Here is a 24,530-nt window from a genome sequence, read left to right as displayed (position 1 = left end):
CACTGACCTGGCACACTCACACTTTCAAAAAAATAATCCTATGCATTGCATTGGTCCCTGCACTTCACAATTTCCAACCACTTTTCTCATCCAGGGCCTGATGTCTCTCTTGCCACATCTCTGAGGGCAGGGCAAGGCTGAGGGGTCATTGTTCCCATTGCAAAGATGAAGAAGCTGAGGCCCAGAGGGGTTACAATAAGTAGCCTGCCCTGGATCATACAGCAAATCCGTTCCAGAGTGTGGGTCTCTGGAACCCAGGTGTCATGGCAAAGGGAAGATGGGTCAATCAGCACCTTTCCAACTGTCATGGGTGGGGTATACAGAGTGCATTGGCCCTAGAGGTAAGAAACTTGGCTTCAGATCCAGAGCTGGCAGAAATCCCAGGTCTCCTCTTATTCACTGTGTGACCTTCTTGGGTCAGCCTCTGCAGCTGAGCTTGTTCTTAAAGTCTGTATGATGGCTATAATAATGGTACCCCAATGTTATGAGGAATAAGTGAGATGAAATATGTAAGGTGCTCAGCACAGAACTACAAAGGGAGCCTTACCTCCCTAATATTCTCCCAAGAGACAGTAAAATAGCGCAGGACACACAGACACATAGGAAAGTAAATAGTTAATTTTTATTAAGCACTTCATATGTGCCAGGAGCTCTTCCAAGTGCATTTAATCCTTACAAGTTCACTATGAGGTCAGACTGGTATTATGCCCATTTTATAGATGGGAAAATTGAGGCACAAGAGATTAAGGGACCTGACGAAGGTCATAACCCTAGTAAGTGGCAAAGACAGGAGTCAACCTCAGGCAGCCTATCTCCGAAGCTCATGCATACTGCCTTCCTTAATAGTAATAATTAATTTTTTAAATCATAACTTGCTTGGACACAGTATTCTATAGTTTATGATGTATTTTTCTACCTGCTCTTTCATTTAGTTCTCACCACAGCAGCCTAGAAAGGGAGGCAACATTTACTCCCCACTTATAGTGGGAGGTGGAAAGTGAGGCTGTGAAAGGGTAACTGACTTGGCTTACCAAGGTCACACAGCCAGGTCAGAGGCAGAAGTAGAAGTAGGATTTGGGAGTTTCTGACTCCAAATTTAGGGGACCCTTCCCCAGCCTTATTCAACTCCCAAGCCCCCTCAATAGCAAGCCTCTGGCTGGAGGCCTAGAGATTGTCTCCTCAGGTCAGTTGCTCAAGCTGGGCTTCCACTGTTCAGCTGAAGGGTCCCTAGGCTGCGTCCAGCCGCCTCCACCTCTGCTCACTATCAGACAGGAGGGGCAGGAACTCCAGGGCTGGTGGAGTTTCCGACCAGGCAGGAAAAAGAACAAAGGAGCTGTGTGGGGGGAGAGAGTGGAAGGGGTGGCCAGTAGGGTGGCAGAAGTAGAAGGGACGATTCACCATGGAATATGAAGTCAAGAAAGGGAAAAAGGTAGGTGGGAGGTGGGGAGGGATGCAGGGCAGAGAAATGTCCCCAGAGCTGGGGAAATGGGAAGTCTGGGGTGGGGGTGCTCGGCAGTGAGGGCATAGGTAGGGCTTTTTTTTCCATTTGGAGGATCTTCCTCCCCGCCATTGGACAGCCAGACATTTGGGCTCCAAACTCCTTAACCTGTCTCCTCCTGCTCTCAGTGGCTTCTGCCACCCTCGTAATGTCAGATAAACAGACAGGCACCTTCCAGGGAAACCCGGCCAGACAGATTTGTTTGGGAGATAGTTCCAACCTCCTTCCCTGATGTTCTTGGGGGTTCCTTTCTGCAGCTTGACACCCAACAGACCCATTCTCTGCTCCCTACTCTCCCAGACAGAAGGACCTCAGCCAGGGCAATTCTGTGCTGACGCTGCCTATTCCGGCTTGAGACTCATACCTGCTCCCCTGCTGGGTTCCAGTCTAGTCTGCCCCTCCCCATCTTTATACCAGAGCTCACTCCTAAGGCCTCAGCCTAATTCCTAATTCCCTCCACCCCTTAGGTCCCCACTCCTTCCTGACTCTAAGAAGTTCTAGTTTGGTTCTCTGGGCATCTCACCTGCAGTTCAGGGAGCCCCTCGGATTCCAACTCCCACTCTCAGCTCCGCCGAGTCCTCTTTTCCCAGGAAACGTAGGTCAGGCTGTTCTAAAAGGCTCCCTCATGAATCACGAGGGCTCAGAAGGGAGCCAAGATGGATGTGCATGTTTTCTCTGGATTCATTCCTTCTACAGATATTTACTGAGCACCTATTATGTGCCAGGCACTATGCCTGGTGCTGGTGATGATGCAGTGGTGAGCAAAGCCAGGCAAGGTCCCTGCTCCCTCCCTGGAGCTCACAGTCTCATGGGGGAGGCAACTATCAATTTTTTAAACAAAGTATTTAATGCAACATTGCATAAAATGCTCCATACACGGTGCTGGGAGACAGGATATTAGGGGACTCAGCCCTAGACTGGTCAGTTTGAGCTGAGATCTGATGGGTGGAAGGAAAGGGGATAGGGAAGAGTGCTTCAGGCAGAGGAATAGCATGTGCAAAAGCCCGGTGGTGGGAATGAATGTAGCAAGGAGGAAGAACTGAAAGATGGCCCTGTAGCTGGAGGGCAGAAGTGAGGGGCAGTGTGGGGTAAAATGAGGCTGGAGAGGTGAGCAGGACCATTCAGGGTCACAGACAAAACATTTACCTCCCCAGCCCACTCACACATACACAGGATAAAGTCCCAGCTGCATAGCTGGCAATCAAGGACGCTCTAACTTGTTGATATAATAATTCAGCCACAGCAGACCTCACGCAGCTTCTCTAGGCTTGTGCACATCTGCCTTAAAGCCTCATGCTGGAATGCGCTTTCCAATGAGATCGTTTGTTCTCATTTCTCAGAGCTTCTATATACCCCACCCAGGCTCCCTAATATTGGTTTTAAAACTTGATGCATCAGAATCACCTGGAACCATTGTTAAAACATGGATCATTGGGTCTCACCCCCAAATTCTGATCCACCAGGTCTGAGATAGAGCGCAAGAACAGACATTTCTCTCAAGTTCCCATGTGCTGCTGCTGGTGGCGGCAGTCATCCAGGAACCACGCACCGAGACCTGGATGCTCTAGAGTAGTGCTCAAACTTTCCTGTGAGAACTAGATTCTGCTGGGCTGAGCAGGGGCCCTGGAATTTGCACCTTTAACCTTGCTCCAGGCCATTTTTATGCAGATGCCTGCTGAATTATACTTACATGTACTTATTAACTATTTCTAACTTTTAGGAAAGCACAGAGAAGAGCTTCACAAATACCTATGCACCCACCATCCAGCCACTTGGAATCTTAGTATTTTTCTGTAATTGCCTCAGCCAGGGTCTTGGCAGGGCCTCCACCTCACCTTGGTGTTTAGAATGGAGGTTTTGGAGCCAGACTGACCAGGGTGAGCAATTGGTTTTACCACTACTCGCTGGTGACCTTATCAGCTAGTTCCCTCTCTGAGGCTTAGTTTTTCTGCCTGTAAAATGGGGATTACGGAAGTATCCCTTCTGTAGTCTTTGTGAGAATTAAATTTGGTGATGTAAATGAAATCCTGAGCATGGTAAGTGCTCTAGAAACTCAGTTGCTGTTATCAATGTTATTCCCCCACTTTCCCCAGGGCTTTGTATCCCCCATCCGGAGGCTGGTGTTCCCCAAGGCGGCACGCCGGGCAGCCTTTCGGAGCAGTGTGAGCCGCCGGCCCCTGCACTCCATGCCCCTCTATCCCCCTGACTACCTCATCGACCCCCAGATTCTGCTGTGTGACTACCTGGAGAAAGAGGTCAAGGTGGGTGTGGAATGAGAAGAGGTGGGCACACTCTTGGGGTGAAGAGCGTTAATATATGTTCCACTACTGCATGAGACTAAAAATACTAAAAAGAAAAACAAACTGAAAAAGTATCTGTTGTTTATGTGACATTCAAAACTAACTGGCATCTTGTATTTTATCTGGCAACCCTCTATGGAGAGAAAAGCTAACAAATAAATCCATTTAAAAACTGGAGACTTAAATTTCATAGAGAATTAAAAAAAGGGAGAAAAAGTGTGATTAGTGAAATTCACCAAGAAGGATAAAACTAAAAATAATGAAAAAAAGTTAATTATTATATTGATGGAATAACACTGAAGTTAAGTGATAACATTACGTTATTAAGAATAAATGAATTTAATAAGAATTAATTTATTGATTTGGGACATAGTTTTTCTGACAAAATTATATACTAATTTCATAAAACATTTTTCCCTTTCCATTTAACTTCTGTTACAAGATCCTAAGGAGGGTGAGTGACTTGCACCATCAGTTGACACGTGCTTGGGGGGGACAGAGCCACTCAGGCCAAGCGGGAATTCACAGGTGGTCAGTCCTTTCGAGGTATTATAGTGACTTTTGCTACTGTTGCAGCTAAATAATGACGTTTTCAGGCAATGTAAGCTAGTAGTGAGTGTGGGCTCTGGTGTGTGGAGTCCAGTTTTGCCCTTTCTAGTGATATAATATTGGGCATGCTATTTACCTTTGCTGTGCCTTAGTTTTCTAATCCTTAAAGTGAGGATGAATGAGTGAATGTACAGAAAGCTCTCAGGTCTGTTCTGGCTTCTATGACCGGCAGAGTTATTATCAGGTTCTTATTATTAATTCAGATATTTCTATCTCAGTCTACCAGCGCTGCGTCAGTGAGGAGGGCAGGATCCTCCAAGGCTTCAGGGTGACTTCTCTCTGCCCTTCTTCCACCACTCTCCCCACCCCACCCCTGTTTCCATTCCAGTTCCTAGGCCACCTCACCTGGGTGACCTCCTCATTGAACCCCTCCAGCCGGGACGAACTCCTGCAGCTGCTGGACACGGCCAGGGTGAGGCTGTGGGGAAGGGAGAGGGCAGGGCCTTGTCCCCTTCTCCTTCCCATTCAAGGCCCTGGGGGACTCAGGAGATCCCACCCACCCCTGCAGCAGCTGAAGGAGCTGCCGCTGAAGACCACGGCGGAGCAGGACAGCATCCTGAGCCTGTCAGCCCGCTGCCTGCTGCTCACCTGGCGCGACAACGAGGAGCTCATCCTGCGTATCCCCACTCACGAGATCGCCGCTGCCTCCTACCTGCAGGACGACGCGTTGCACCTGCTGGTGCTTAAGACAGGTACAGCGGGAGGGGCCTGCAGAGGGACAGAGCCAAGAGGTGAAGGAGGAGAGAAAGGACTCCTAGGGCCAGGGGTGGGGCCTGAGGCTGAATGATGGATGATGGAAATGGTCTGACTACCCTACCCAGAAACTAGGAGCAGGCCACGCCATATGCAATAAGACCGAGACCAAGGTTGAGTTTGAAGTGTGGGCAGCCTGTCCCACTATCCTGAGGAAGCCTGGGAAAGGTAGAGAAGCCAGAGAGACCTGACGTCAGGGCAGGGAGTGGTGAAGGGAGATGTGGTGAAGGGAAGCGTGGCTGCTGCGCTCGGAGGGTAGAGTGGAACTTCGGCGAGGGGGGCGAGTCTGATCTAGGGGCGGGGCCATACTCAGGGGGCGGGGCTCGGGCTGTGGTAGCAGGTGAGAGCGGTCAGATCACACCGCAAACTAGTGCCGGGGCCTGAGGCCAGGCGCGAGGTAGAGGGGAAGCCGGAATCCAAGGAGGGCACCCTGAAACCAGGCGCAGGGCCCGAGTTAAGCGTACAAAGGAAGAGATAGCCCGACCATCACCCACAAACGTAAGGGGCATCGAGAAGGGGTAGGGTAGGGTGGGTGGGAACGGCTACCGTAGGGGAGCCAAAACCAGGGGTGGAGCCGGGAGCGAGGCTGGACGGTAAAGTCGAGGTGTTGGGGGCGGGTCTGGCCTCAGAACTTTGAAGCCAGGGGTGGGGCCTGAGGCCAGGGGCGGGGCCAGGCGCGACGGGACCTAAGGAAGGCCGGGTCAGGTCCCCTAGCTGGCTCTGGCCGCTGACAGCCACCCGGCCTCTCCTAGGTCTGGGTGTGGACCCAGTGCCTGCCGGGGTAGACGCCAGCCCCGGCGGTGCAGGGCGTGACCCGGGCCCGCCCGGCGCGGCTCCCGAGAAGCGGCGGGTGGGCACCACCGAGCGGCGCCACACCATCTGCAGCCTAGACTGGCGGATGGCGTGGGGCGGCGGCGCGGGCGCCGAGGCCCGGGCTGGGGGCGGCGGCGGCGGCGGCAGCCTGGAGCGCCAGCGCGCGGGGGCCCGGGCGTCCGGCAGCTGGGAGCGGCGGCAGACGTTCAGCGGCAGCTGGGAACGGCGGCACGGTGGCGGCGGCGGCGGCGCGGGCAAGCCGGGTGGCAGCTGGGAGCGGAGGCAGGCGGGCGGCGGCGGCAGCTGGGAGCGGCGCCACCCGGGCCCCAACCCTCTCGACCCGCAGGACCCCAGCCCAGACGCCTACTGCAACCTCGTCATCCTGGCTGTGGCCAACAGGGTGAGCCCAAGGGCACCCTGTCCCCCTGTGCCCTGCCTCCCGGGCACGTCCGGAGTGAGCGGCGCTCTCTCACCCCATTCACGAGGTTCCTGGGGTCTACCCTGGCCTCTCCTTCTCCCTCCTTCGGCCCTACCTGGGATTGATTCAGGTACTTCCTGTGTGCCCATGACGCCAAAAGGCTTCCGAACGCCAACCTTGGACCCCTCCAGGACACTTCCTCCTTGCTGTCCCAGTGGAATGAAAACTGAAAATAGCTAAAACAGACTTGATCTAACCCCTTCTTCAACCCTGTTCCTTATCCAATCTCGTAAATATCCGCACTACCACAGTAACAATCATGCGGGCATTAATCACTGGCACGAATTGAATGCCAACCCATGCCAGACACAGAACCAGCATTAACTTATTTCATTCTCACAGGATCCTGTAGAGGCAAATAATTCAACCACCCCCATTCTATAGAGAAGAAACCTAGCCCAGAGGCTAAGTAACTTGTGCAAGGTCACACAGGAAGCAGGTGGTGATTTCAACATTGGGACCCGGGAAGTTCAGAGCCTGTACTCTTGGTGACTATCCATCACCCAAGGCAGAAGCCTTTCTGTTCTTCTTGCTTTGCCTACCCTCCCCCCACCCATCCTCCACATTCACTTTGCTTTTATTCATTGGCCGTATTTACTGAGCACCAGCTTGTGCCAGGCATTGGGCTAGGTGCTGTGGATAGAGATACGCAAGACATATTTGGTGTCCTTTGGTAGGGAGCTCACAGTCTGACAAACACCTTCAAGCCCTGACCCTTCTCAGCTTTTGCTCTGACCCAGGGAGCCCTGACTCTCTCTGTATATAAACTGTGGTGAATAAAACAGACATGGTGCCTGTCCAGAAGGAGAGATGGACACTGACCAGTAAACGCAGGCTCCAGAGCTGACTGGCTTTCCCTTGAAACAGTTTCTCATTTGGTTTCCAGCTCTCCACATTCTCTTGGTTTTCTTCCTACTCTTCTGGCTGCTCCTTCTCAGGAGCTGGTTTCTTCTCTTTAGGTTCTAGAGGTTGGAGTGCCCCAGGCATAGTCCTCCATCCTCTCCTCTCCTCTCCTTTACACTCATTTCTAGGTCATCTCTAGTCTCAGGACATTTAAAACACTGAGAATTCCCCCAAAATTTCTCACCACATCTCCAGACATGTTCCTCCACTCAACCCTCCATCGGAAGGTCTAATGACTTTCTCAAACCTAACACATCCAAAGCTGAGCTTCCAATCTTCTCCCCTAAACCTGCTCCTCCCTTTTCTTCCTTATCTTGATGAATGGCAGCCCTGTCCTTCTGTTGCTCATACTACAACCTTGCAGGAATCCTTGGCTCCCCTCTCACACAGCCCATATCCAATCTGTCAACAAATCATTTTGGCCCTATTTTTAAAATATAAGCAAAACCCATCTGCTTCTCCCCACGCCACACTGCCCCCACCCAGCTCCATGCCCCATCTCCTATCATCTGAATCATGCAGTCACTCCTCACTGGTTTGACCCTTGTTTACAATCTGTTCCCCTACATGGTCAGAGCAGTCCTGTGAGCATTTAAGTCACACTGTGTCACTGTTCAAAATCTTTCAGCTTCCCTTTTCATTCAGAATAAAAGCTAATGTCCTTAAAACTGCTTATAAGGCCATCCACCTGATACTGTGTTTCCCCGAAAGTAAGACCTAGACAATCAGTTCTAATGTCTTTTGGAGCAAAAAAAAAAAAAAAAAAAAAAAAATACGTAAGACCCGGTTTTATTTTACTATAATATAAGACTGGGTAATATATAATATAATACCGGGTCTTATATTAAGTTTTGCTCCAAAAGACACATTAGAGCTGATTGTCCGACGAGGTCTTCTTTTCAGGGAAACACAGTAATAGTGTTTCCAACCACCATCCCCATTTCCTCTCTAGCCTCATCTTTCTACTCTTCCCCTTTATTCACTCCACTTCAGCCTGACTGGTCTCTTTGTAGAGTGCAAGAGACCTGTGAGTGCTGGGTGGTCCACTGTGGTATCTCTGGCTCCTAGAACAGTGCCTGGCACATAATAGGTACTCAATAAGTACTGAATGAGTGGACCAAGTAAATCATATTTATTATACCTGTGATGGGAGCCAAGAAGAAACCAAGCAGGTGGCAGTGATGATTAAGGAGGAGATCCATTTTCCATAGGGAAAGTGAGTTTGTGCCCTGTTTATCCCACTGGACTGTGAGAGCTGTAGGGTACAGACTTCAACCAATTCACCTCTGAGACCCCAGAGCCTGGCCCAGTACCTGTCACACAGTAGGACCAAATGAGAATTTGTGAGATAAATTAAATAAACAAATAAATAAAGAGTTGTTTTCCAGGAGTACCTTAGCGTCTGGCCTCCTATCTGAAACTTTGTGGTCCCAGGGAGGGTACAGGAGTTAGTCAAAAAACCTGGGTGCCAATATTAACCAATGCCATGGGCCTGCTGTATGAGCCTGGGCAAGCCATTTAACCATTTTAAGCCTCAGTGTCTTTAACTATAAAATAAGGACCCTCTCTTTCTTGTCCATTTTGTAGGGTTATTGTAAGGCTTGATTTTGGCTTAATGATTAGTACATTCCCCCATCCCAAAATACCTATCCAGGGTTATATTTTAATTTATACACTGGGCTTTTTTTAGATTCACAAACTAGGAAATGCCTTCATGGAGATGGCCTCTTCATCAGTTATGGCCTTTTTGTGTCTCTTACTTGAAGACATGAAGAGGCAAATTCTTCCTCAAATTTGCAATCTCCAAAAGCTCTCACCCGAGAACTTAAATTCCTTGCTTCTATCAGAGACTGAAGTTTATGCTTGCTTTCACTTTTGCCTTGGGTGCCAGGAAGCTCATGTCTAAATATGGATCTGGTAGTAGTAACTATGTTGAGCCTAAAATTTTCATACATTTAATTTTTCCTCCACCTACTAGGTATTAGGAGACCTGGGTTCTAGTCCTGGCTAATCACTTTACCTCTCTGGGTCTCAGCTTCCTACCGTGTTTCCCCAAAAATAAGACCGGGTCTTATATTAATTTTTGCTCCAAAAGACGCATTAGGGCGTATTTTCAGGGGATGTCTTATTTTTTTCATGTACAACCATCTGCATTTATTCAAATACAGACATGTCATCTTCTTCTGGAACATCGTCATAATGTACTAAATGTGTCTGTCTGACGATCTTAACTGGGGCTTATTTTGGGGGTAGGTCTTATTCTCGGGGAAATACGGTACCAATAAATTAGAATTTATTTTAGATAACTTCAGGAGGGCCCATTAATTCCCCAGAAATTGGGGATGCATGTATGCATTTTTCAGGACAGAAGGGTTAGAATCATCACTAGGTTCTATAAAGAGGTCCAAGACCCAAAGAGAAGCCATATTATTTTGATGGGAAATATCCTCAAAGTCAATTTAAAGGCCTCTATAGGTGTGTGTGTGAGACTTCTCACACTGTGTTTTAGGAAGCAGGGGCATCCGGGTCATTGGAGAGGGCCTGAGCTCTGTCCTCCTCCCTGGGCCAGGATGCTGCCGAGGAGTCCTGCGCCCTCATCTGTCAGGTCTTCCAGATCATCTATGGGGACCAGAGCATCGAGTGTGTGGACCGGGCCGGCTACCATTACACATCCACGCCCGAACGGCCATGGCTCTGCAGCCGCAGTGAGTAATTGAACTCCTGGCCTGTCCTCCTGTGAAACATTCCAAAAGTCCAGGAGAGGGGGGATACCCCAGGACTTAGGGCTAATGAAAGCCCTTAGGGGTCCTGATCTCTAATGCAATTACAGTGTACCCCTGACATAGAGTTAAAAGAAAACGTTACTTTTCATAATTACCTCACACCTAGCTTCTTTGTAGGTGTTCTGATTGTCAGATTCAGAACGAGCCCCTCAGAGCTGAACTTTTCTCTCTCCCTTTTGTTTTTGGTGTCACTGTTTTTGCAGAAACCTAAGCACATGCATTGTCTATTTACTGAGCATTAGGACAGTAGGTCAAAACGAACATTTCCAGACCCATCCTTGAATGCAATCAAGGGCTGGAATGAGAATGAGACCAATAGAGGCGTTTACTGAGCACTAACTATGTGCCAAGACAGGCCAATGTGCCAAGTCTCATTTAATCCTCATGGCAACCTTGTCCAGCCTGTTAGCCACTGTGTCCCTATGCCTAGCACGGGACCAGGGACATCACAGATGCTCAAGTATTTTTAAAATGGATGCAATAACTCTCTGAGGACATGATTCCAGTTTTACAGATGATGACGTTAAGGCCCAGAGTAGTCAATAAATTGCTCAAGTTCACACAGCTAGTAAGTGGCAGAGTAAGGATTCAAACCCAGGTGTGTCTGATTCTAAAGCTTCTATCTGCAACAGCTTTACTCCCCATGCTGCCCTCAAGGCCACTCAGTGAATGTCCTCAGCCACAGCCCCTTCAACATGGTACCTGTTTGCCTAGTTCCAGCAACAAGGAGCTGGCTCTTTACTTCTGGAGGCACTCCCATCTGTGGGAACTGTGGGTTCAGCATATACGTATGTATTGAGTAGGTACTGTGTGTTAGATCCAGCTAATTACCGGGATATACTGGTGAGCAAAATTATAATAGATGTGGCCCTGCCCTCATGAGCCTTGCATTGCTAAGGTAGGCAGACCATAAGGAAATAGTCACACAATTACAATGTAACCACACACTCTATGCTATGAGAACTTATAATGAGGAACTGCCCTCCCCTGGGAAGCCAGGGGAGTGTCCTGAGGAAGTGACACTGAGTGAACCAAGATCAGAAGGTGAGGCTCGTATCTGAATTCAGTGGGATACCAGGGCTAGGTACAGAGCAAGCTCTTTGTAAATGGTACTTCTTTCCTTTCGAGATGTTGAGTTCCTTCCCTCTCAAAGTTCTTTTTTGTCTCATCTTAAACACATAGTTTTCAAAATAGGCCCTCCCCTCTTCCTTCATTTGCTATACCCAAATCCCCCATGAGGTAGGCAGGAAGGTGGGATTGTCCCAATGCTGGGAAAGTTGAGGGCCAGGAGATGGGAGGTGAGTCACCAAAGGTTGACTGTGTGTCATGGGGGAAGGGCAGGAACCATGGTCAGAAGTTTCCAATAGCTGCCCAATTCACTCAGAGTAAAAACTAACAACATCCTTACAGTTGCTTACAGGGCCATTTGTGCTCCAGCCATCATCCCAACCCCAGGGTGGGGGCTAGGGTTGGGGCCTCAGGAGCCAGGGATGCTGGTCCCTGCTTTGCCATCTCTGACACTCTGCTGTTTCCAGGTGAGAGCTGCCGAACTGACGGGACTTACGCCTACGACGCTGACTTCAGCTGCTGCAGCTCCTTGTGGGTACCACCCTTGCTGGGGACCCCACTCTTACCCTCCCGACCTGAGCACCCGGGTTGCTTTTCTAGAATTTTTGAGATCCCTTTGGGCAAGAAAGAGTGAGAGAAAGTGACCGCACCTTGATCTGTGCTGAGACACTGGGCCCTGAGGATGGGAGGTAAACTGAGCTCGGATGAGCTCATAGGATCCATACCCCTGAGATACCCGGGGTGCAACCAGAACCCAGAAGTGGGCCCATGTTGGCCTATGATTCTCTCCCAGTCATCCAGACACAATGGCTTGCAGAGTCCAAAATCACAGCTAATGACAAAAAATCATTTTGGTTTACTATAGTTTTGGCTCCATGTAATAGAAACCCCCCCCCCCCCCAAAAAAAAGAGTGGTTTAAACAAGATGGGCATTTTCAAGGCCACCTCATGGCTCAAGATGGTGGTTATAGCTCCAGCCATCATGGTAGCATGCAGGGGCCTCTTTAAAGAGCATTGCTGGAATTCCAGAGCTCCAAACATCCTCTAATGACTTCTGCTTACATCTCACTGGCCAGAATTTGGTCACATAGCCACAACTAGCAAAACTAGAAAATATAGGATTTTATATATCTGTATCTCTATCTATCTATCTATCTATCTATCTATCTATCTATCTATCTATCTATCTATCTATCAATCATCTATCTATACCCACTAAGCTATACTGCTACCCTGTAGATAATGGAAGATGGTTCTGGGACAATGTAAAGACCAGGAGGCAGGTTGACTTTTTATTAAGCAACATTTATTGAGTACACACCATGTGCCAGGCACTGTGCTGTATGCTAGGGATATAGTGGGGAACAAAACAAGGACGAGACCTGTGCTTAGCACATAGTAGGTATTCAGCAAATGAAGAAAACCAAGGTCCCTGCTCATGCATGGTTTACAGTCTAGCACAGGACACAAAGAAACCATTATTTAATAGTAATAAGTATTAATGGTAATAAGCACTCAAAGAGAAGCGCAGAGTGCTGAGAGAGAGGCTCTGGGGACATGAGCTCAGCTGGGGAGTCAGGAGGGCCCCTCAGATGATGAGAAACTGAGACCTGGAGGAGGAGTGCTCCAGGTATAGGGACCAGCAATCGCAAGGATTCTGAAGCAGGATAAAGCTGGGTGTGTTTGAGGAGCAGCCAGGAGGCCACTGTGCCTGTGGCAGAGGGTGTGAGGGAGAGAGTGGTCAGAGAGGATGTTTGGTGGGGAGCTCTGGAAAGTCCTTGCATGGCATGAGCAGACTTATAGACTTTGTGACCGCATTTGACAGAGGGTCTAATCCAGTTTGGGGGGGATCAGGGAAAACTTTCCTGAGAAGGTGACATTTAATATCTAACGATAAATAAGAATTAGCTCAGCAGGGATGGCCAGTGAGCTCAGTTGCTTAGAGTGTGTTGCTGATAACACCAGGGTTGCCGGTTCGATCCCCACATGGGCCACTGTAAGCTGCGCCCTCCTTTAAAAAAATGTGTTTTTTAAATTAGCCAAGCAGCAAAAGATAGAGGGAGAGAGACATCCTAGGCCAAGGGAACAGCATGTGCAAAGACCCAGAGGTGAAGAGGTACTTGGAGTATTAGAGGAAAAGAGAGAAGACAGGGTGGGCTAAGCACAGAGAACTAGAGTGAAAAGAGGTGTGAGAGGAAGCCAGGGGCCAGATAATGGGGGGCCTTGAAGGTGAAAATGGGACCTGGGATGAGGCCTCAGGCCCCAAGGACTGGTAGCTATGCCCTCCCACCTTCCACCTGTCACAAGGGACTTTCTGCCTGTCCCTGTAGCAATGGCTCCCAGGACACATTTGAAGCATGTTACAGCGGCACGTCCACACCCTCTTTCCATGGCTCCCACTGCAGCGGCAGCGACCACAGCGGCCTGGGCCTAGAGCAGTTACAGGATTACATGGTCACGGTGAGTGGGGGCACCAGTGCAAACTGCACCAGCAAAGGCTTGGAGGCTGGAGCAAACATGGGGTATTTCAGGCATCATGACCAATCCTGGACATGACTGAAGGATAAGACCCCAGAGGTCAGGGTAAGACATGAGGTTGGGAGAGTAAACTAAGGCCAGCTTGTTGAAGAGCTTAAACTAATGTCAGCTAGCATTTTCAAAGGAGGGCTGGACCAAATATGCCCTTAGAGAGGGCTCTGGGACTTTTAGGGGTTGGGTGGGGGTTGCTTCCTGAGATTGATCTCAATAGTGTCCCCACAGTTGCGGAGTAAGCTGGGGCCCCCTGAGATCCAGCAGTTTGCACTGCTGCTGCGGGAGTACCGGCTGGGGCTGCCCATCCAGGATTATTGCTCCGGCCTGCTGAAGCTCTATGGAGACCGGCGGAAGTTCCTCCTCCTTGGTGAGCCCCCTGCCTCAACCCCTAAGGGTCAGCCAAGACCCTTACATGGTCCATGACATTCCTGGTCAGGCACCAGACTGGGAGTGTTTATTCCTTATCCCTTCAGCCTCTGATAAGGCCAAGATCATGAGATCCATGGAGCATATGAGGAGACCAAGTTGCAGAGAGAGGAAGGGGCTTGCCTGCCGTCACAGAGCCAATAAGAACAGAGCACTGGTATAGCCATTTCATCTTCACAGCAAAGCTGGGAGAGGGAATGATTTTTCCTATCTTATCCCACGAGGAAGCTGAGGCTGAGAGGCTAAGGAACTTGTTCAAGATCACACAGGTAGTAAGGAGGACTAATAAAAATAACAACAGGAATAATATTAATAAGCTAACATACATTTGGCAGTTATCATGTGCCAAGCATCATCTCATTGAATGTCCTCAGTTTTAGGAAGTAGAGAGTATTTTTGCCCCATTTTACAGTTGAGGAAACTGAGGCTCAGAGAAACAAAGTAAAATACTGAAGTCATAGCTAGAAGTAGAGATAGAAGAAAAACAAGCAACTTTTATGGGGCACTCTGTATGTGCTAAGTAGTACCTTATTTAATCCTCACATCCGGACCGAAATAACCTGTGTAATTATCTCGTTTTTACAGGGGAGGAAATTAAGGCTCAGAGTAGTTATTTAAGGAGGCTCACACAGCTAATAATGGGAATATAACAATTGTAATAATAATAATAAGCGAATATGTAGTGAGTATGTAACTGTGTGCCTAGAGTTATGTCATTTTTCTATGGCTCAGAGAATGAAGGTATTATGCAAGGCCACACAGCTAGTGAGTGACAGGGTCAGGATTTGAACTCAGATCTCCAGAGAAGGTGATTCTTATGTGGGAGGGGAAGGGGCTGGACCCCGAAGAGTCACCTGCTCCTCCGCCCTACAGGGATGCGGCCCTTCATCCCGGACCAGGACATCGGCTACTTTGAGGGCTTCCTGGAAGGCGTGGGCATCCGTGAGGGTGGCATCCTGACTGACAGCTTCGGCCGCATCAAGCGCAGCATGAGCTCCACCTCGGCCTCTGCGGTGCGCAGCTACGACGGCGCGGCTCAGCGGCCCGAAGCACAGGCATTTCACCGGCTGCTGGCTGACATCACGCACGACATCGAGGCACTGGCCCCAGACGACGACGACGACAGCACAGACCAGGAGCCCCGGGGCTCCCCAGGCGAGGGGGAGGCAGATGAAGACAACTACCTGTAGCCTGTGGCCGCAGCGGAGGCGGAGGGCAGGGGCGGGGTGGGTGGCCCCGCAATCCCACCTCTGAGTCTCACTCACTTTTGCCTGCGGGCTCCGTCCCCAGGGTCCCTCCTCACACCCAGGACCCTGCCCTCGGGGCTCGCCCAGTCTCTGCAGTACCGAGAATGCCCTCCCGGGGGCGAGACCCTAACGTCCTGGACTGTCACACAGGACTCAGCCGCCCCTCTGCCAGGCGGGGAGAGGCTGCGTCCTCCTTTGTCCCGGGAGCCTGGAGGCTCGGCCCCAGGACACCCCGTCCTTCCCCGACTCCGCAGCTTTCTGGAGGCCAAGGGAGGGATGATGAGTGGGCTCCACCTGCTGGCCGACTGACAAAAGAATTCCCAGAGCCCAGAGATTTCTGTTCCTCCTACTCTAAGCTTGAGAAACCAAGTTTTAGAAAAGGAAAAGGGACTTGAGGGAATCTCCTGATGCTCCTTGCATGTTACCTCAAACTGACTGTCCTAAGTAGTGTAGAGGGCCTTCTTAAGGCTCTAAATGGAAGGCTGTCCCCTCCCCTGGTGGCAGGAATTGAATCATCGCTGTGAAGTCGAGGGTTTTCTCCACTGAAAGTTGACTCAGAGGAGTGTGAGCTGGATCCCAGGCCTGGCGCTAAGGCGCCAAACAAATTGCTCGTTCAGATCTTGGATTTGGAGCCAGACAGACCTAAGTCTGCTGTCTGGTTAGTGTCCTAGCCTCTGTGCCTCTATCTCCTCGTCTGTCAGATGAGGTGGGTCCCCCCTACCTCACAGGGTGGTCATGGGAATTAACAAAGGTCAAAACTTTCGTGCTGGGTCTGGCACATGATAGACGCTCAATAAATGCTGTTCCTTTCTAGGTCTAACACTTTCTGACTCAGTTTACCTGTCTTTCCCCTGTGTGCAACGGGGTGGAAACTGAGATGGTAGTGAGATGTCAGAAGACCCTTAGCACAGTTTGGGAAGAGGAAATAGGACTTGCCCCTCACAGCTCAATTACAACCTGGCTTCATGCTCGAACCCCAAATGAAAAGCACCCAAGACTCCATAGACAGCCATCTTGGGGGTCTGATGTAGTCAACAAAGTCTGAATATGGGGGGGTGGGGGAGAGAAGTCAGTATAAGGACAGCACTCGGCACAGCCCGAGTCAAAGCTTGGAGGCTAAAAGGAACGAGCCCTGAGAGGAGGCCAGAGACTCGCATAGAAGAGCTAAAATTTATTTGTAAAACTTTACAGAGCCTTCCGTGGCCCAACATATTGTACTTACCGAAAGGGAAGCACTGTTATTACCAGTTTAAAAACCATCTGATTATTATTAGGGCTTCAGGTCCAGAGAGTTGATTCATACTCAGTTTGTGGCAAATGATCATCCCATCATAACTGGTCCATGCAAGGACCTTCTGCTGTTTTGTTGTGCTTTGTTTTCCCCTCTGTCCATACAGTGCCCACACTCCTCCTGCCCACCATGGGCACCCACTCCTATGTGTTGCTATATGTCCCTGGACATAAAGTACACAATTCTTTGCTTGCGTGTTTACACTCCATGAATGGTATTGGGTAAGGGTCTCCTTCTGTTGCTTTTTTCACTCCATAATATATTTTTAGAATCTACCTGTGTTGCTATTGGAAAATCTAGCTTATTGCATCGAATGACTACAAAGTATTCCAAGGTGAGCATCCGTGTTTTATACATCCATTCCCCCAGTGACGGACACTCAGGTTGTTTCCAACTTCCTCTTACCATAAACAACACTGATGAACATCTTGGTGCATGACCCTTATGGGGCTATGTGAAAATTTCTTTGGGCTCTATACCCAAGAGTAGAATAGATAACAAGGCATATAGGTTTTAAACTTTACTAAATTCTGCTAGAATGGCTCCACTAGCAACATGTGAAGGATGTTCTCTTCTCACATTTCCATCAGATTTTATGTTATTTGACTTTGTAATTTTTGCCTACAGTTTGGGTGGTAAGGTGACATCTCAGTGTTGTTTTAACTTGCATTTCTCTGTTAATCCTGAGATTCGAACCTCCTCCTATACTTGTCAAGCATTTGAGCTTCCCCTTCAGTGAATTTTCTGTTCAGATCTTTCGCCCATTATCTATTGGGGTTCCTGTTTTTTTCTTGTTGATTTAGTGGAGTATCTTATACATTTCAAATATTAATTGGCTGTTGATGTTCCAGATATCTTCTCCCAGTACATTGCGCATCTGTTAAGTTTATCTATGGAAGTGGTTCTCAAACTTTAGCTTGCAACAGAATCTCCTGGAAGGCTTGCTAAAACACAGATTGCTAAACCCCACCCACAAAGTTCTGGCTCAATAGAGCAAGGGTGAGGCCCAAGAGTTTGCATTTCTAACAAGTATTCAGGGGATACTGATCCTTCAGGGACCACACTTTGAGAACCACTGGTCTAGGGTACTTTCTTTGAAACAAATTTATTCCATTGGACAAATCCTTATTTTTGATGTTTTAAAGTATATTTATCCCCATTTTAAGGATGAGAGACCTGGAGTTCAAGGAGGTGAAGTGAATATCCCAAGATAACACAGTGAGCTGGGATTTAGACCCCTATCTGGCTAACCCCAGAGCCCATGGTCCTACCTGCTCTGCTCTTCTGTCTACCAGCCTTTGGGATATAATGGTCGCAGGCTGAAGAATTTGGACCTGAGGATACGGGGAGCCTTAGCAAGTTCCTGAGTGAGGCAGTCATGGAGGGAGGAGTGAGTTGGCTAGGAGCAGGGGTCAAAGAGCTAGAGGTCCCTCTCAAAGGCCTGAGAGCTTTGCAAAAGGATCAAACTCAGAAATTGCCCACAGTCTTAGCCAGGGCACCGTGACAAGGCTGCTGAGAGGCACTGGGATGGTTCTTACCCTACAGCTCTGGCGATGGAGCAATTTCCCTCAACCCGGAGGAAGTCCCCACCCACCCCGGAACTATCCTGTTACCAAAGCCACATAACCTTAGTTACTGAGGTCCTAAGGGCCCAGGCTCTGAGTATGAGGACTGAGTCGCTTCCCATCGTGGTTCAGTTCCTGGCAATGTAAGAGGGGGAAACCACCAGGAGGCGGGGCAGCTGATTCCCAAAGGCCTCTAGGGGAAGTGTAAGGATGGAACTTCCCTACCAGCTAGATCCCCTGGGGACAGTCCTTCCCCATGGACAAGTGGTCAAGTTAGTGAAACTTGTCTCCAGCCTCCCCTTTACACAAGCCCCTCTCATTTGGAGACCCTGTGACTTCCTACTCCTTTTCGGCTCCCAACTGGAGACTCCTAGCAGTGCTTCACAACTGTGCATTGGGGAAAAGTCCTGGGGCCACAGTCATTCGGTCACCAAACATTTACAGAGCACCTACTGAGCCAGACGTTGTGTTAGACACCAAAGGGAAATACAAAACAGTCCCTGCCCACTGGGGGGCTCCCAGCCTGACAGGGAAGGCAGGTCCCCAAGTAATCACAGCAGAAATTCTCAATTGTAGTATCAGAGATTGAGAAACAGCTCTTTCTGTGGAAGGCAGAAAAGGTTTTGCAGAGAAGGTGACTTATGAGAAAGACTTTGAAGGATGAGCAAGATTTTTGGCAGGTAGGCAATACAAAGGGGGAGCCCTCCAGCCAGGGCCAAAATGAGCAAAAGCCAGGTTGCTCGAAGGTGCCTGGCGTACTCTGAGACTGGTGACCAGTTAGCACTAGTGCAGTAGTTAGATGCTCCACCCCGGCTCAGACTGAGTGAGTTTTGAATGCCACTATGACATCTGCTAGTTGGGTGGCCTCGGGTAAGCCCCTAAATGTCTATGGGTCTTGGTTTTCTCATCTATAAAATGGGGATAATAATAGCATTACCCTCATAGATCTCATATATTGCTGTGAGGCTTAAACAAAATAATCCATGTAAAAGTACATATAGCAAGTATTCAACAAATGGGACCGTTATTATTGCTGGAAAATCATGTGGTGTGTGAGGTGGCGGGGAATCAGAGAGGAAACCAGAGGAGTAGGCAGATTTAGAAGGTCCTTTAAGGGCAGGCTAGAAAGAGTTGGTAATGGGACTGATGTAATGGACTTGCATTTTCCAGAATTGACTCTAGCTGCTTGGAGAGGAGGGTTCACTGGAGAGTAGAGGACAGCTGGGGTGCTGGGGAATGGGGCAGGGGACTGGAATGATGACCAAATGAGAGATGCTAAGACCTTAGCATCTTAAATGGAGTAAGAGGAAGGAAGAGGAGAGAGCAGGTTCCAAAGGGGAGGGAGGAGAAGAGGGCTCTCTCCTGGCTCAGAAAACAGCAGCCTCTCAATCCTTTGATTAGATTCATCCATCGATCCATCCATCCATCCATCCATCCATCCATCCATCCACTATTTTTTTAGTACTTGAACCCTGGCCTCAAGGAGTTCATATAACTATTAAATAATGTTACTTGGTGCTTCCGGATGCAGTAACCACCCAATCAGGCTTAAATGACCAGAAATTGACAGTCCCATTGATGTGGCCTCTCATTTCTGACTCAGACAGTTTAAATGAGGGGCAAAGGGTCTTAGACACAGGCTAGCCTGTCTTGCCCACTTCCTGCAATGCAGACTTCACTTTCTTCGGTGACAGCCCTTTCCATCTAGTGCAAGAGCTAACAACTTCCTCCCTGCCCACCCCACCCCCCCACCCCCACTTCTAGGTCCTAGAATCGCCTTCTAGAACTCTACATGGTACAGCTGTTCCCTTAGCCCTTGGTTGGCCCTGCAGTGATGCACAAAAAATGATATGACCTGCAGAAACTTCTCATTTCTGTCTAAAAGCAACTTGTTTAAAAAAATTGTTTTTGAAGCGTGTCATGCAGACAAAGAGAGAGTGCCTATGATATGTAAAGAGGACATTCAAATAAATCTTGAAGACCCATAGCCCGATAGAAAAATAGGCAAATTAATTGTGCAGTTCACAGAAAAGAAAATACAAGTGACTCTGAAATATATGACAAGATGTTCATCCTCACTCATAATAAGAAAAATGCAAATACTACATTGAGAAACCATTTTTCAATTACTAGACTGGCAAAGTTTGGAAAGTTTGATAACTTACCTTGTGGGTGAAAGTATGAGGAAACAGGCATTCTCACACCTTGTGGGTGAAGGGTAAGTTGGTAAAAACCCTATATAACAATATCTATCAATATTTTAAATGCACAGACCCTTTGGTGTAACAATTCCACTGCCAGGAACTTCCCCTACATTTGTACTCACACAAGTGGAAATGGTGGACGTGCAAGAAAAATCATGGCTTTGTTTCTGATAACAAGAGATTAAAATAAACATACTGTTCAGTGATAGGGAACTGGTTAAATAAACTCATGCAGATAATAGAATACCATGAAGCCATAAATAAAAATGAGGTAGCTCTCTATGTACTGTTATGAAATTATTTCCAAGATATAGTAAGAGACAAAAAAAGTAAGATGCAGAACAATGCACTTTGGATAGAGCTGTCTTGCTGTTTAAAGGTGGAGGGGAATGTGTTGGTATATATGCATGGAATAGTTCTGGAAGGATATATCAAAAAAGTGACGGTTGTTGCCTCTGAGCTGGAGGAGTGTATAGTTGTATAACAAGCAGGGAAAGAAACCTTCTCTTCATGATGTATCTTAAATGTTGTGCCCTGAATATAAATTACAAAAAAGCAACTTTAAAAAAGTAGCATTGTGATATGTATTGTGCTCTGTCACACCATCTGACTTCATGTCTGTCTGACCTCCCACCCCCACTCCCAACACACACACACACACACACACACACACACACACACGCATATCTTGTTAAGGGCAGGGGGAGGGCTGGTTCTGACTCATTCTTACACTCCTTAGAGACCAACACAGCACCCAGGACAAAGCCAGTGCTCAGAAAAATTGAATACATATTCATAATGATACCCCTCTCCATGAAGACCCCAATTAGTCTCGCCTCCTGGTATTCATGCTCTTGTGTAGACCTTCCCACCTTGAATAGGGATGACCCATGTAACTCATGTGATGTTTTGACTTGCTCTCCTGCATCGCTCGCTCTGGGGACAGCCAGCCATCCTGTCAGGAGCGCACTCAGGCAGCAGTATAGTGAGATTCACATGGTGAGGAAGGGGGCCTCCTGCCAACAGTCACGTAAGTGTGAGTCATCTTGGAAATGGATCCTCCAGCCCCAGTCAATCCTTCAGATGACTGTAAACCAGGCTGACGTTGACTGCAAACCAGGCTGACCTTGACTGCAGCCTCATGAGAGACTCCAAGCCAGAACCACTGAGCGAAGCTGCTCCCAGATTCCTGATCCATAGAAACGGTGTGAGATAATAACTGTTTATAATGTTTTCAGATACTAAATTTGGGGTAATTTGTTCCATGGCTATATATAACTAATACAATCAATAAATCTTTATTATGCATTTATTGTGTAATAAGAGAAAAACTCATGGTCCTGCCCTGAGGGGAGCAGTCCACGTGCACATTCATTCCTAGACTCATTTATTTCTTCAACCAACATTTATTGAGCACTTACTATATACCTGGCCCTGTTGAATGCTGACTCATAGAATGTTGTCAACTAAAATACACTGGAGGACAAGGGGGAGCTTCCTAGAGTGATAGAAATGTACATTTTAATGAGGTTGAAGTTACACAGATGTATATGCATTTGTAAAAATTTAGCAAATGAACACTCGATCTTGTGCACTTTATTGTATGTAAATGTTATATTAAAAATACTGTAAACAAACACTGAACTCTAGTTAATAATATGTGTGCTGAAATAATTTACTTCAAAATACATTTTTAAAAGATGAATTCATGGATGAATAGAAGGACAGACATTGATTTTTAAAAAAAGTGTTATATTAATGGTAGAATGTAGGTGGTGAGTATGGGGATTTTGTAAAAGTCTTTCAATTTTACTGTATGTTTGGAAATTTTCACAATAAAATGTTTGGGAAAAAGGGCCCTCGATAACCACATATACCAATCCTCTCATTTATGATAATAATTATTATTTTTATTACATAAGTAAAAATATAGTCTATTTAAAAAAAATCTTTTTAAACAAATAGAGAAAAAGTCACCATCTCTTTCTCCCTCATCCCAAAGTTCCTTTCTTTTTCAGTGGCAACCTCTGTTCTTGTCAGGTGTGTAGTTTCTAGAATTTTCTCTATGCATTTACATACAGCTATAGATAAATATAAAACTATGTTATTTTTAAAAAATGAATGTACCCTCTATACTATTATGCACCTCTGACTTGGGGATCTCTCCATGTTAATTCATGCACATCGCCTCAGTTTTAAACTGCTGAGTAAGGATGTGCCTTTTCAGTCAAGATGTCAGGCTCCGAGAGGATGTCTTGCCCAGGAAAAGACAGTAAGTTCGAGTTGCTGGGACGTGAACCCATTCTCCTGGCTGCCAGGCCTGGGTGCACCCTGCAGTAGCGTGGCCACCACTGGATGGGGGTGGGGCTGGGGCCCAGACCTTTTTATTTCGGGGAATGCCGACGGTGGGCAGGTCCCTCTCGGCCCCGCCCCCACCCCCCCACCTGCCTGGGCTCCAGTGCACCCAGACCCAAGAGGAAGTCCACTAAGCACTTCCTCTTTTCTTGGCCTCTGGGGACACTGGGGGAGGGGAGGAGGATTGTGAAACTGAACCATCCCCCCGCCTCAGGGGGACCCATCAGCTGGAGGTGTCATGCAGCTGGAGGCAGAAAAACAACCTCAGGAGCACGCCCCTCTCCCCGCCCCCAGCATCCCCATCCCTGCCTAGACCCTCCACACCCCTGATCAGGTCAGCTGCCTTTAGGATGGTACCTGTCATAGGTTAGCTTCTAAGACACCCAGAGGCCAATCTCCTGGTCACTGACATGAGAAAGTCCCAGCTCTTTATCAGCTGCCACTGCCGTCTTCCAGCCTCATCTTCCTCCTGTCTATGGCCAGGGCTTCAGGCACCAACAACACAGAAGTGTTTGCTGTTCCTCCCTCAAGACTTTGTCAAGCTGTCCCTTCTGTTTGAAATAGCTTTTCCCATGATCTTCTACTAGCATCTTTTAAACTTCAGCTGATCACCTCCTTCAAGAAATCCTGCTTGATGCACCTCAGGCTGGATCAGTGTCCCTTCTACTTGGTCCTACAATATCATGGGCCTCTCGCTCTCTGCCACAGCTTTTCCACTCTGTATCTAAGTTATTGGCTTAAGTATTTATCTCCCTATTTGAATTGACTGTTGCTTGAGGGTCAAGACTATCTTGTTCATTTTTTTGTGGTCCCAGCCCCTGAGAGAGGTGCACATAGTAAGCCCTTAAGAAATATTAATAGAATTAATCAAATAATGAAGGATTTGGCCCTCAGTGCTATAATTCACTGGGTGTTCATAAACCTTGTGCTTCAGTTTCTTCATCTGTAAAATGGGCACAAGATTAGTACCTGCATGGAACTCGCAAAAATGTAGAAGAGAGAGACAATAAACAGTAACATAAATATGCACTATAGTACCTGGTGGTAACAAGACCTCTGGAGAAAAATAAGGCAGGGAGGAGGAGCTAAAGAAAATAGAGGACGGAGGAGCTTTTTAAGAAGGGGGTGCCAAACACCTACTGGGGGTTTTTGTGAGTTTCTCAAGGGCCGGACTTCAGATTTTCATTTACCTCTCTTGGAAAATGAGAGCAGCAGTGACCTGCCTGGGAAGGTCTAGCTGTGAAATGAACACTGGCTACTTTGCAAATAAAAGGGGAAATATCTGAGTCCTGAAATCATGATTGTGGCTCTCTTCCCCAACCCTCATCCTGTTTTGAATATAGAACAGTCAACAGTGGTCCCAAAGAATTTGAAATATGAAATGCAAATGCCCCTGAAAATAGGAAAATATATTTTTGAAAGAGTCAGCATCTGATCCATCGTAAAGTAAAGCCTGTGTTTTTCCCTAGCTCCTGCCGTCCCTCTAGGACTGAATGCTATGTCGTGTCCTCTAGTCAACATCGTTCTCTTTACTCCTCAGTGTTCAGAGCATGTAGTAATGACTACACTTACTGATTCTGGGTAGTCATTACAAACACAGCCTTTGGAGGCACTCTGGAGGCTCACAGACCCGGGTTTGAATCCCAGCTCTACCGCTTGCTGGCTGTGTGACCAGGGACAAGTATCTTTACCTCTCTGAGCCATC

The 24,530-nt window shown here is 47.9% G+C and overlaps 1 protein-coding gene across 5 annotated transcripts; it reads left to right on the top strand.

Annotated features, from left to right (window-relative positions):
• Window positions 1-643: 643 nt before the first annotated feature.
• Window positions 644-22,342, top strand: CCM2L (CCM2 like scaffold protein). Of its 5 annotated transcripts, XM_074318289.2 has the most exons (11): window positions 646-1,429; window positions 3,592-3,759; window positions 4,736-4,819; window positions 4,916-5,099; window positions 5,913-6,373; window positions 9,924-10,059; window positions 11,673-11,736; window positions 13,536-13,665; window positions 13,966-14,104; window positions 14,211-14,320; window positions 15,037-15,257. In XM_074318289.2, exons 1-11 carry the CDS (start codon window positions 1,400-1,402, stop codon window positions 15,121-15,123), a joined length of 1,593 nt encoding a protein of 530 aa, XP_074174390.2. In that variant the 5' UTR covers window positions 646-1,399; the 3' UTR covers window positions 15,124-15,257. The 5 variants fall into 5 exon arrangements, with proteins under 5 accessions (XP_088645331.1, XP_074174390.2, XP_088645330.1 ...); XM_088789205.1 differs by lacking the exon at window positions 15,037-15,257 and having other exon boundaries at window positions 644-1,429; window positions 13,955-14,104; XM_088789204.1 differs by lacking the exon at window positions 14,211-14,320 and having other exon boundaries at window positions 651-1,429; window positions 13,955-14,104; window positions 15,037-15,174.
• The last annotated feature ends 2,188 nt before the right edge of the window (window positions 22,343-24,530 follow it).

Source organism: Rhinolophus sinicus, chromosome 13 (genome assembly GCF_057876585.1).
Source record: "Rhinolophus sinicus isolate RSI-liver-muscle chromosome 13, RSI-T2T, whole genome shotgun sequence".
NCBI lineage: Eukaryota > Metazoa > Chordata > Mammalia > Chiroptera > Rhinolophidae > Rhinolophus > Rhinolophus sinicus.
This window is presented reverse-complemented; position numbering and strand designations above follow the sequence as displayed.

Coding starts and splice junctions, on each gene's coding strand:
- CCM2L (XM_074318287.2), top strand. CDS start 1,400: ATGGAATATGAAGTCAAGAAAGGGAAAAAG. Junction 1,430..3,591: donor AAGTCAAGAAAGGGAAAAAG/GTAGGTGGGAGG, acceptor CACTTTCCCCAG/GGCTTTGTATCCCCCATCCG. Junction 14,105..15,036: donor GCGGAAGTTCCTCCTCCTTG/GTGAGCCCCCTG, acceptor TCCGCCCTACAG/GGATGCGGCCCTTCATCCCG.